At 40.8% G+C, this 13,193-nt stretch overlaps 1 protein-coding gene across 5 annotated transcripts in view; it reads right to left on the minus strand.

Moving 5' to 3' along the window:
- Positions 1 to 10,735, minus strand: part of RNF180 (ring finger protein 180) — a 55,971-nt gene extending 45,236 nt beyond the window's left edge. For 3 of the 5 annotated variants that reach the window (XR_015946164.1, XM_035100895.3, XM_088653010.1), the window contains exons 1-2: positions 7,719 to 10,735; positions 4,303 to 4,438 (exon numbers count right to left, since the gene is read on the minus strand). Coding sequence is in view for 4 of the 5 variants with exons in the window: in XM_035100895.3 (XP_034956786.2) it covers positions 4,303 to 4,410 (108 nt within the window). In the remaining variant the exon portion in view is untranslated. Of the gene's footprint in view, positions 1 to 4,302; positions 4,439 to 6,136; positions 6,977 to 7,718 lie in introns of all 5 variants that reach the window. The other 2 variants (XM_088653009.1, XM_088653008.1) reach the window with 1 other exon arrangement.
- Between the last annotated feature and the right edge of the window lie 2,458 nt (positions 10,736 to 13,193).

Here is a 13,193-nt window from a genome sequence, read left to right on the forward strand (position 1 = left end):
GAGTTTCATACATGTCCACAAACCTCAATCTGGCTTATTAACCAGCCCCTGATAGCCTTTGCTATCAACCTTCCTTCTTTCCCACTGAACACCAAATCTTCTATCATTTGCAGACTGTTTCTGGGAGAGATATCTGATTTGTCCTGCAGTGAGAAGGAAAGAAATCAGTGGACTCTCTCCTGCTGTTTCTTCTCTTGTCCAAACTGCAGGGACAGTGAGAGGAAGCCACATCTTGCAAACCCTTTGAAAAACACAGAAGACTTGACATAAATGCAGATATTGTTCCACCTGACTCACAATGACTCTGCCCTGCTGTTTCTTATCTTATCCAGACTTCTGCAAAAGTGAGAAAAGACCCCCCTCTTTACCCTTCTAGCAAGTGGAATATATATTAATTTATAGGATGCATGGTTGGATACATATTTAGAGATGTGTGCATTTTCTTTGAAACCCAACTTGAATGCACTGTGATCTGTTCACTGGACCTCAGCTTCTTTTCCTCTTCACACCCTCTTAATGTATATAGACTCCTCGTCAGACAAGCAAGGTGCAATGGACAAATAAACATTCTTTTAAAAGTCCATACACACCCCTCTCTCTGCAAAGCAGATCGACATGTGCATATCAGGTAGTCCTGATGGCAGACTACTTTCTTTCTTTTCTTTTTTCTATAACATTTTATTAATTTTCCAAGATAACAAAAAAGATAGAAATAACAACAATGCATAAAAATAACAATAATGTATAAAGAAAAAAAAGAAAATATCATAAACAATTTTTAAGCCATAATTCTAGTTGACTTCCCTCCACTCCCTCTTGGTTTTTATTGTTTAGTACTTGTTCATGCACGTCCATAAAGCCTTATATTCTTAACAATCCAATTTTAAAACCTTGGCAGTCTCAGTTTCTAACCCTGCCCTCTGCAGTGCATGCTTGCTCTAGTTTGGACAGCAAGTAGACCATGCAGCAAAGGCAGCAAGCACTTCGTGTGTGTGTGTGGAAGGGGGGGGAAGCAGTTTCCTCTAAGCTTACTACTGCAGGCATAGTTTACCCAGCAAGTGACAGAATATGCAGATAAATTATAGGGTACTGTACTTTCTTTGGAGGGATGTGTGCATATGTGTAGGTGTATGCATTTTCTGGACATAATGTCTTACTGAGCCTCTTCTCCTCCACAGCCATATCAAGGTACACTTCCACTTTTGTTTTTAATTTGAAAAAAGTCACAGTGAATCAGCTTGTGAGATATCAGATATCTATAACCCATCCAGCAGGAGATGTTTGAGAATTGCTAAGAAAAATCCTTCTAATGTAACATAAAAGTTGAATGGTACTGAAAACATTAAAAACATTGATAGTTGAATATAATATTGTGTAAAACAATCTCACCCTTATGAATAAACACTTTTAAGACACATTATTATAGTTTGGTGCTTTTAGAGGGACTGCTGCATCATAGCCTGGTGCTTTTGTGGCCAGTCAGATGACTGGAAGGAGATGGAGGGACCTAAGTGTTATGTACACTCTATATTAAAAAACATATGTACTACAAAATAATATGCAGACCAATAAAACCACCTCCCCCACCCATCAGCTGCTTTCAGAAAGCTTCTGAGATTTCGCCAGATGCTCCTTCACACTTTCAAGCATATCTTCACTGTCATGAGGGCCAATCACTTGCTTTTAAAAAAGACTAAGCCTGAGAAACTTGAGGTACTGAATTTTATGTCTGATAACATATTGTGGCACAAATTGTGCAATGCACAAAGCTTTGGTTATAACAAGTGTAGGAAGCAGACCTGTCCTTTTGACTGCAGAAGATTGATGAATTTGAAGGCTTATTTCTTAGCTGAAACTGGTCAAATGAGAGAAATAGATGGCTTTTGACACTGTCAAAACTGGAATCCTAAAAAGATCCCGCTACTCACATAAAAAGCTGTGAAAAGTACAGATAATTCACAAGCCACATATTTCCCGTTCTTGCACTGGGTTGCAAGGTAGGACAGATGCAAAACTTTTGACATCTGTTTGTCGTTATTAACCATGTGATCGCACATAGTGCCTTGGGTTGCTTTCCTAGCCCTGTTATGCTGAGTCATGCTGTAACATCTGAAGAATGTGTGGGAGACACTACAGTTAAGCTAGAAGCAGATACAAAAACACCTCCCAGATTCTCCTTACAGATTATTTCAAATCATTAAGAGGTGGAAATTTTTTAAGGGTTGCTATATAAGGAAAGGAAAATAATGTGAATTTCTGTTTCTGTATGTATCATCCAGTTTAATAATCTATGTTAAGAATAAATCTGCTCCCAATAGTCTATGTTTATGTTAGACCTACAAAACTGAAAAAAAATGATGTTATTTTCTCTCCTGGCAAACACAGCATTACATTGCGGATGAAGAATCAGCATGGTGCACTTTTACTTTGCTCTTTTCTCTGAACCAGCATTATAAAAGACATCAGCAGGGAGCTAGTGGAAACCAGTGCTTGATAATTAACTGATGCTGCAAAATGACAGCAATTGCACAAATGCATTTTGTATTTTGTTTTTTTTTAAGCCAAGACTTAACTTCCCATTTTTTAATGAAAATGATTTTCTTAGCTAGTGAATTATGATGATATATTAACAATTTACGGGGGGGAAAGTGAGATCAGGAAAAACCAAGGAAAAAAGAAAAAAGGAAGAAAATTACATTGAAGGCCCGCGAAAATAAAGAAATTGTTATTGTATTATTAGAAGGACGGGAAGTATCTAAGAGGGAAGAATTAGGAAAAAATACAAGGATGGTATATTATTCACATTGCGAAGAAGAGTTTATTTTGAGTTATGTATTTTTTTTCGTATTTTTTCTGTAAATGACTCGATGAAAGGAAAATTAACGTTGTACCTGTATCATACATATGTTATGTTCTGTACTATTTTAAATAATAAAGTATTAAAAAACAACAACAACAATTTACGAAACTATCTGAAACTGTCTCAGACATGGCACCTCCAAACGCAGCCCTCCAGATGTTTTGGGACTACAGTTCCCATCATCCCTGACCGCTGGTCCTGTTAGCTAGGGATGATGGGAGTTGTAGTCCCAAAACATTGGGGATGCCTGGTCTCAGACCATCGGTCCATCGAGCCCAGGCCTGCCCATTCAATTTAGTATCAGCTCTCCAAGGCCTCTTTCCTAGTTCCCCTATCTGAGATTCTTTAATGGGTTGAAAATGAGAAGCTGTAGAGGAAGCGGGCTTGAGCAATGGACCAATGCCACAATGATTTGTAAACTAATCTGACGGATTTCCATAGCACTTCTAAGTAATTGTGAAAGCAACTGAACAGAAAACAGCACTGTTAAAGAGAATAGGTGCATTCAAAAGAAACCCATGTTATTAATTTACATTGATTTCAATAGGATTTAAGTGTGCATACATTTCTCTGGGTTACCAATAGCAATAACAATAATAGTTGCTGAAATTATTTTATCACAGTGAAAAGGACCCCATCACCTAAAAGGTCTGTGCCAGACAAATTCTTATTCTGACTCCGCTGTAAAATAATGTAAGAATGCTAGTGCCTACCAATCCTTTGTTCATCTTCCTGTGCAGACAAAACAGTTATTGCAAGCTTAAGCTTATTTATACTTTTCAGAAGTTTAACCTTGCAAGCCCTTGTTGTGCTCCCTGTGCAGTGGTGAATCTCTCTAAACTATCCTTATAAATCGTACAGATTAGGTAATTTAGCATTGTGGATATCTTTTTTTTTCCCCTAAAATTTTAGGTTAGCAAGTTAATTTTAGGTTAGCAGATCCAGTACAAGAGCACGAAACCAGTATTGTGATTTACTTCCCTGTTTTCTGCACTGGGCATATATGACATCTACAATACAATACAATACAATACAAATATGAAAGAGTACTTCAGAATACTAAAAATACCAATAAAGCTTCATTTGATAAACAAATAGTTTAAATTGTCCAGTGGGTGAATATCCATAACTCAGTTACAGGTAGGTAGCTGTGTTGGTCTGACGTAGTCGAAACAAAAAAATAAAAAAAATTCCTTACAGTATCTGAAGAATTGCATCTGAAGAAGTGTGCATGCACACGAAAGCTCATACCTATGACAAACTTAGTTGATCTCTAAGGTGCTACTGGAAGGAATTTTTTTTATTTTTTATCCGTAACCCAGTTCTTCTTAATTCAGTAGTATATAAACTGTGCAATTATGAACATGTTAATTCTAGCATTCCTAAATTATAAATACATACTTTAGTAATGGCCTAGAAGAAATAATACATTTTTTACTTACTTCAAAGACCAAGTCTGCAGTTTGGTCATTTATGAGGCAATCAGAATTAGCTACATATTTTCGACACTTCCAGCAACGAAGCATGTCACCCTGCCCTTGGATATTCATCTTAATTCTGTTTCTTTGAACTGTATTTCTGTTAGAATCAAATAAAAATAGCGTACTTTATTATGTTTCTGTATTCTGTGTTTTTTTTTACCAGTTCTTTCAGAGAAAGAGAAGCTTGCATTTTATTCTGATGGTTAAACCACAGAGCCTAGGGCTTGCCGATTATAATGTCGGCGGTTCGAATCCCCGCGATGGGGTGAGCTCCCATTGCTCGATCCCTGCTCCTGCCAAACTAGCAGTTCGAAAGCACGTCAAAGTGGAAGTAGATAAATAGGTATCACTCCAGCAGGAAGGTAAACAGTGTTTCCGTGCGCTGCTCTGGTTCACCAGAAGTGGCTTAGTCATGCTGCCACATGACCTGGAAGCTGTACGCTGGCTCCCTTGGCCAGTAAAGCAAGATGAGCGCAACAACCCCAGAGTCGTCCACGACTGGACCTAACGGTCAGGGGTTACCTTACAAAGTTATGGGTCAATCCACATTAGCTGATGTTTTATCCTTATTAATCGCTTCTTGACTCTTCACGATGCACATACTACTCAGCCCCACTTGTATGATCTTTTATCCTGTGATTTATCAGAGGACTTTATGCTAACTTTTTTTAGTTACTGCATTTTGCTCCCACTCATTTCCTCGTGTTCACCTTCTGCACAGAATTGCTACCAAAATCAGTGGGAGTGGCTTTGTTCCTATAAAATCGGTTTAGCCCTCTTTCCCCACTTTCCTCCCCTGCTCCATCTCTGAATTTGCAACGGATTTGAGGGAAGAAAAGTTTATTCTCCGTTTTATTCCCATTAACAGAACAGTCATATTAATGACAGTCATACTCTTGGTTGTTTTTGTTTTGTTTTTTGCACAGGTCCAAATAATTTGAACAAATAGTTCTGCTATCTATGCAGATTTCTTGAACAGATGCAGGGTGCAGCTGAATTTCCATCATGCCCCATAACTACATCCCCTGCATCATCACCGTGTTCAAGTTTTCAATACCTGAAGAGGTAACTCAGTGTAAAATCTTTACCTTATTACAAGGCTAAAAGGAAACTTCAATTCTTCATTCACACAAGCAGTCCCATAGGACTGCTTGCAGGAATGTATTCCTGACAGATAGGTGAAATATGTTGCTTTAGTTTAGAACAATTGTGGCTTTGCTCTGCAGCAACATGTTCTCCCTCTGACTGTTGCTTTGAGTCAAGGCTTTTCCTGAAGTACTACACTAGATTAAACCATGACTAGTTAGATTTCTAGTCCCCATTGTCAAATTTGTCAACTATGATTGACAAAAACGTTACATAATGAAATTTCATTATTTTTCAGTGTTTCAAGGCTTACTGGCACAGTCAGTAAGAGTCAGGCCTCTAGTTAACCTCTGTAGACTCCCATACCAACTATCCTCCTCCTCCAGACGGTGAGGCCCATAATCCACAAGAATTCCATAATGTGTTAATCTAGAATCACATTATGGAATTCAACTGCCACAAAGAGATGCTTAGCTTTCAAGGACAAAATGAGATGGTATGGTAAATGTGAATGTGCATTTGATATATTTGCTTTTTATTTGGTGTCAGTAGCAGCTTGGGAATAGTGTGTTAGAAAGATTTTCATCAGAATCAATTGCACAGTGGGAAAAGAATATCCCTCCTGAGTGTTGTGGTCCTGATCCTGTTCTCCACTCTTCTCCAACAATTGTTATTTATAAAGTAAAAACAAAACATGCTAAATACATACATGTATTTAATGTGTCCTCTCATTTGCTCCAGAGTTTGTGGTGCATTGCTCCTTTTAAAAAAGTTCATGAAATTCTTTTATTAGTCAAGTTTACTCATGTCTTGCAGTCCGGCTTGAGGAGATTATGCTTAGCTCTTCTATGTTTGGATACAATGAAAAAATGCCAATGTTTACAGAAAACTTGAACACTGTATATTGAAGTCCGCCTAACTGTGTGCTGTACTTAAGCAGCAGACATTGTATTCGTTTCCATCATGAAAAATCCTCTTACTCAGATGTAATTTTGCTAGTGCCGTGAACATGCCTACTGAAAGGTGGTACATAAATCTAACATAAAACTACACAGCACACACACAGAGCACAATACTATAGACGTCTGCTCAAAGGGAAGTCCTACTGTGTTCTATGTTTCCTTCTCCCAAGAAAGTGGGTATAGGATACAGCCTCAGTGGACCTTTTAGGATTGAGCTGTAGGAATTCTCCACCAACAGTGCTTCAGAAATGGGGAGAGTATCTTACATGTGTGTGCTTGGCAGGGATCTCCTGTATGTGGGTTGTAATATTATTGAGCATTAGTGGTTTATTTATGAATGGTTAGATGACAGAGACAATACTTTAAGTAGTGAATGATTGTACTGGTTGTATAAAACAGTTGATGAGCGCGATTAGGTGAGTGGTTGTATGAATAATGTTTGTTATGATAATTGAAATCTTACATTATACTGCCTGGTAATGCTCTCTTGACTTTATTTATATTGCTATGGTATTTATGTAAATGCTTATTCTTTATGTATTTTCTTATTTATTGTACTGCCTTGCAATCTTCAGGTTGTAAGCGGTCTATAATGGAAATAAAGAACAATAAGCGTCATAAATCCCTGTGGAATTTAACAGTTTAAGTAGTGCCCCCCCCTCCCTAAAAGAAGCAGCATGCTTCCTTGCCCAACTGCTGGACCTTCAAGAAAAGGCACTTTTCGCTTTCAAATGACTGAAACGTATTCCAGAAAACAAGCCTGCGATTCTAAACGTGCTTTGAAGTTAACTCCCTCGAAATCAAAAAAGGCGCTTCAGAAGAAATATATTTAGAAAAGGAGAGCACCTTTCGTACGAAACAGGTGGGGAAAAGCTTCTCTCTCTCTCCACACACACAATGTATTTTTACTCCTGCTGCTGCCGCCCCTACTGTTTGACAGAGGGTCGTGTGGGGAAGGGCGATGCCGCTGCCATTCCTTTCCACACGGCTTCCCTCGCTGCTGTGCCCCCTTCAGACGAGATGCCCCTTTATTCTACATTCACAAGAGGCAGCCTTCGTGTGACACCCCCTTCCATAGCTGCCAAGTTCTCCCTTTTTTTAAAGGGAAATTCCCTTATGCTGAATAGGCTTCCTCGTGAGAAAAGGGAAAACTTGGCAGCTATGCCCCCTTCTCCCTCTGCCCTCACGCGGAGGCTGGAAGAGGAGAAGGAGGAGGTGGTGGCGCCTGCCTGCTCGTCTCCTCGACCACAGCGACTAGGCCTCCTCAGCCCGGCCGTGCCTGACAGAAACTCCCGCGCGCGCGCTCGCCCGGCGGCCGCCCCCATTTACCTGCCTCTGCCCCTCTTGGCGGCGCCCGGCCGCTGCGGAGGCGCTCTCTGAGGGAGAGAGAGGAGGGCGTCGGAGAGGCCTGGTTGGCTCGGCGGTGCTTTGTCGAGTCTCCGCCGGGGGGGGGGATTATGAGAGATGCGGGCTGTCGCGGCGCCAAACGGGAAGAGACGGGAGACAAACGGCAGCAGAAAGCGCTCGGTCTCCTCGGGCAAAGCGGGGCTCTGGAAGCGGGAGAAGGGCTCGTCGGCTTCGCCCGCGCCCTCGTTTTCCTTCAGCTCTGCTCCTTCCCGGGATGGTGGCTGTAGTAGTTAGAGCAGGCTGGGAGGGGCGGCGAGGTCTATCTAAAGTACCGTCGCCGCCTGCTGCTGCTGCTGCTGTTGCTTCCCGCTCCTATAGCTATAGCTGCTTCTTTTCTTTCCGAAAGGAAACCACCAGAGCATGGGGAGTGGAGAATCTGACCTCGAGCCCTACTGCTTGTGGTTGCTTTGGAGCGCGCTCCGTACATGCTCAGAGTTCTTTTCAAAAAGAAAGTCTTGCCATATTCTATCGGTTAGGCACTAGGAGTCTCTGAGGTGTCGTAGTTGGACTGTGACCAGGGAAATCTTGGTTTAAATCATAGCTGCCAAGTTATCCCTTTTTTTAAGGGATTTTCCCTTATGCTGAATAGGCTTCCTCGCGAGAAAAGGGAAAACTTGGCAGCTATGGTTTAAATCCCCCTCCCAGGCTTGAAGTCTGCTGGGTGATCCTGGGCCCAGTCATCCTCTCTCAGTCTCTCCTACCTCACGAGGGTGGTTGTAAGGATAAATGGGCATTGCATGCTCTGAGCTCCTTGGCAGAAAAGAGGGGTAGAAACGTAATAAATAAATACCGGTAGTCTGGCGGTTAAGGTCTGGCTGCTCAAACAAAGTTTCCCTGTTGGCATTATACACTTGAAGGGATTGCACTACCAAAATACTCTTGAGGAGCTGGTTGCTACATCTAACTGGCTCTTCCTCCTTTTGCCAGCCAGAGTGACCTTCCCTTCATTTTTTCATTCACCACGCAGCTGACTTTTGGGATGGTGTTCTTTCTTGTAGGACAATCTCAGTGTTGCTGCATCTGCTCATTCTCTCATCAATATCTGGGGACATGGTAATACAGTATTCACCTTGCTATGGAGGTTTTCTGGGGAGGGAGGGATTGCATAAAGATATCCTCCTTTGTGCTTTCAGTAGTGACAGAGGCCAGGGTGCCCTTCCCTTGCTTCTGGGTAGCTCATACCATTGTCAATGAAGAAGTCATTAATGAAGGAGCATGAAAATGCACTTGCGGCATGCACTCAGTGGTTCTGTGGAAAGGCTGCAAGTTGCAATCGCCATTGTTGTCTATATCTGCTTTAAAGAGACATTTTATGTTTTTGCTAGATTATAACAGCACAGATTATAATAGCACAGAATTGTTCCAAAGCTTTTCATCATCTGAAATAATCTGTGACCTATTTAAAGCACCAAAATATAACATGACAGTGCAGATGCTGACATTTGCAAGACCATCAGCTTGCTTGTGAAGTTTAAATGTTCCATTGTGTATCTTACTGTGTAAGATAGGAAAATGTTTTAATTAGCATTGTAACCCACCTGGTGATAAATATTTTAAAGAGCACTACATAAATAGCTCAAGTAAATAAAGAGTTTGTGATGGTAGCAGTAGCCTAGCGGCAGTTGCAATTGACTTAGGTTATTTTTCCACTCAGTACTGTCTTTGTGTGTAGTCATAGTTGCCAGTGTTGTTTATTTTTATTTATTTATTTTACAAAAATTCTATGCCAGGTGATTTCTTACAAGTGCAGAACAAGTATTATGTAGTGCCTGTATCAGTGTGAATTCTGCAGAATGAAGTGGTTGTGTGTTCATATATGGTGTAAGGCAATTCTGCAAGTAAATTGGTTCCAAGCTGTTAAAGGCTTTTAATACTAATAGTGACACCTTGAATTTGGCCTGGTAGGAAAGAGGCAACCAGTGGAGATCTCTGAACAGAGGTCTAAAATGCAATGGGGTCTCCTTCCTGTTGGCAGTTGAGCTGCATCATTCTGCACTAACTGCAGATTCTGGATCAAGTGCCTTGTAATGGCATCATGACATTATGTTGGACTAGAGACATCACTGAGGTGAGAGAAGCTAGGTTTCATGCTGTTGTTTCTATGTAGTTCTATTGCAGAAAGCCATTCTATTCCACCCACTGGGTAATAAAAGTTCAGTTCTTAGCATATTGTTGGACTGCATTCAGATATTACTGGATGAAGCCAATAATGCCTCTTTTTAGATAGTAGTGTATCTTTTTATTGTACTCTCCAATTAAGCTTCTGTTCTGATGGAGACCCTGTGGTTTAAAATAATTCATTACAATTATATAGAATTTTTAATGTCATTGCTTCACCACAACAGTTAACCAGCTTTAATTTTTATTTCTGTAATAATGGAAGTCTCTGTAGTGCACCCAGTCCTAATAAGTTAACACTTCAAACACTTAATAATTACTTGACAATGTGTGACCGGCCCGATGACTTTTATTTCAGTCCTAATGCAAGCATTCCAAGTTTGGAACGTTCGCAGGAATATGATCAACTAAGTGTGAACAGCATTTTTACAAGGTTTAGCCACAAATCCCCTGCTTTGTTCAGAGAAAAGCTCTGGTGAGTTATCTCTAAAATATGATAGTGCTTGTAGCCTAAAACAACACACAAAGATAATATGGTAACTTCCTAAAAGATGAATTTGCACCATTTCCCCCTTTCTTTCAATGCACATAAATCACTAAGTTATTACTTCTGCTTCACAAAAGCTGTTACTTTTGTTTCAAAATGAGGGATCATCAAGGGTCCTTTGTGAGGCTAGAGTTATTATTGCTATTGGAAGGATGTAGCTCTAATTGCTATTTTTTGTTGCAATAAGGCTCATTGCTGACAAATCCCATGGAGCGACTTTGGGTTTTTGATGAACATACACTAAAGCTGAGAGAGATTCTTTTGATAGCCAATATATTGGAAAAAATAAAAAATACAAAGGAAGAAATGTGAGTTAATTTCAGGACACTCCACACGAGTCCTGAGAGATGTATTCTACACCCACAGAGGTACAAATCCCAGCACTCTTAACAAACTACAGTACAGGTCCCAGGATTCTTGTGGGTGTGGTTTAAATGTATGGTACCTATACAGCCAAATATAGCTACTCTTCAGTTAAGATCAATGTGAAAACTTAAAGAATTGTGCATAGCAATCCGAATAAATTGTTCTGATTCATGTTGCATCTGGTGTGTGTACCGTATCTGTAATTAGTTATAAAGAGCAAACTAGGGTTCAATGCTTGATGCTGTGTCGCCTTATATCTTGTTAAAGCACATCCCTGTAGGACCTCTGCTTTGGAGAAGAGGCCCTCCAGTCTGCTTCCTGATCTATGGGGTAACTGAATGCTCAGTGATGAGGAAAATGCACCCGGATTATAGTAATCCTATTGATTATCACTTGCTTCTAAGGTTGGGCACTGTCTGTTGGGGTAGGAAACATGAATAGTAATATCTCCTCATGCGCAACTGAGGAGAGGGGAGAGAAAGACCTGGATGGCATGGTGGCAACCCTGCATCTTTTCCAATATCTAATTCTGCCTGGAGGGGATTTCATGCTGTCGTCACCTGGGTTATGAAGAGCCACTGTGGTGTAGTGGTTAAGAGCAGTGGACTTGTAATCTGCTTCCCCGCCCCTCCACATGCAGCTGCTGGGTGACCTTGGGCTAGTCACACTTCTCTGAAGTCTCTCAGCCTCACTCACCTCACAGAGTGTTTGTTGTGGGGGAGGAAGGGAAAGGAGATTGTTAGCTGCTTTGAGACTCCTTAGGGTAGTGATAAAGCGGGATATCAAATCCAAACCTCCTCCTCCTCTTCATTTGGAGTCAGGCCTACAGGATGTGGCATTGAGCTCTGTCTCAAATGAAGGCTTAGCTTACAAGATGTCAAATCTTTGGAACTCATTTGTGATTGTGTGCCCATTCAATCTAGAAAATTAACTTCCATAAATGTTGGAATGCATGACTTTGGGAAAGAAATAATAGCAGAAACTAGCTTCCCTATAGAGTTATTTTAGAAAGCTTGCAAGAGGCTCAAACATTAATATTTTAAATTGTAATATTGGAATTCTCTAGAAGAGATTTGTTGTGCCTTTTACAGTTTATAGTTTATATCTAGTCTTTCTCTCCCTTTACCCCAAAGTGAAAATATATTTAGGACATTTTCTTTACTGCTGTTCCAAGTTCTTTAATAACAAGTCCTGAATGTCTTGACTGTCACTTCAGTCCATGTGATTAAGAACCAGTGTGGTGCAGTGATTAGAGTGTCAAACTGAAACTGGGGAAACTGAGTCAAATCACATTCGCCACTAAGCCGTGAAACTCGCTGGGTGACCTGGGACCAGCCCCTCTCACTCGGAGTTTGTTAAATAAAAAAATTCCTTCAGTAGCACCTTAAAGACCAACTAAGTTTTTATTTTGGTATGAGCTTTCGTGTGCATGCACACTTCTTCAGATACAGTGAAATGGAAGTTTCCAGGCACTTATGTAGAGAAGGGGTGGGGAGGGGTGGGGATGGGGAGGGGGGATCACTCAGAAGGGTGGTGGAAATGGGTGATTGACTGACTGATAGCTGTTGATGACCGCAAACGACTGCAAATGGTTTTGCATGAAAAAGCAAGGGTTGAGATGGCTGAAGATCGCTTATCATGTATAATGAGATAAGAACCCGATATCTCTGTTCAAACCAGGTCCCTCCATGGTTTTGAGCTTGGTGATAAATTGCAATTCAGCAACTTCTCTTTCCAGTCTATTTCTGAAATTCTTTTGTAGTAAGACAGCTACTTTGAGATCTTGTATAGAATGTCCTGGGAGATTGAAGTGTTCTCCTACTGGTTTTTCTGTCTTCTGGTTCCTGATGTCAGATTTATGTCCATTTATCCTTTGGCGTAGGGTTTGGCCTGTTTGTCCAATATAGAGAGCTGAAGGGCACTGTTGGCATTTGATGGCATACACAATGTTAGAGGATGAGCAATTAAATAGTCCTGAGATGGTATGTTGGATGTTGTTGGGGCCAGTAATGGTGTTGTCTGGGTGTATGTGGCAGCAAAGTTGGCATCTGGGTTTATTGCAGGCTCTGGTACCAGTGTCCATGTTAAGTCTGGTGGTTGTATTATTGTGGGTGAGGAGTTGTTTAAGATTGGGTGGCTGTCTGTAGGCAATGAAAGGTCTTCCTCCCAGAGCTTGAGAAAGGGAGCGGTCATTGTCCAGGAGAGGCTGTAGATCTCTGATGATGCGTTGTACTGTTTTAGCTTGGGAGCTGTATGTGATGACTAGTGGTGTTCTGTTATTTTCTTTTTTGGGTCTGTCTTGCAGCAGGTTCTCTCTAGGTATCTGTCTGGCTCTGTTGATCTGTTGTTTAACTTCATCAGGTGGA

This window comes from Zootoca vivipara, chromosome 10 (genome assembly GCF_965207765.1).
Source record: "Zootoca vivipara chromosome 10, rZooViv2.hap1.1, whole genome shotgun sequence".
Taxonomy (NCBI): Eukaryota; Metazoa; Chordata; class Lepidosauria; order Squamata; family Lacertidae; genus Zootoca; species Zootoca vivipara.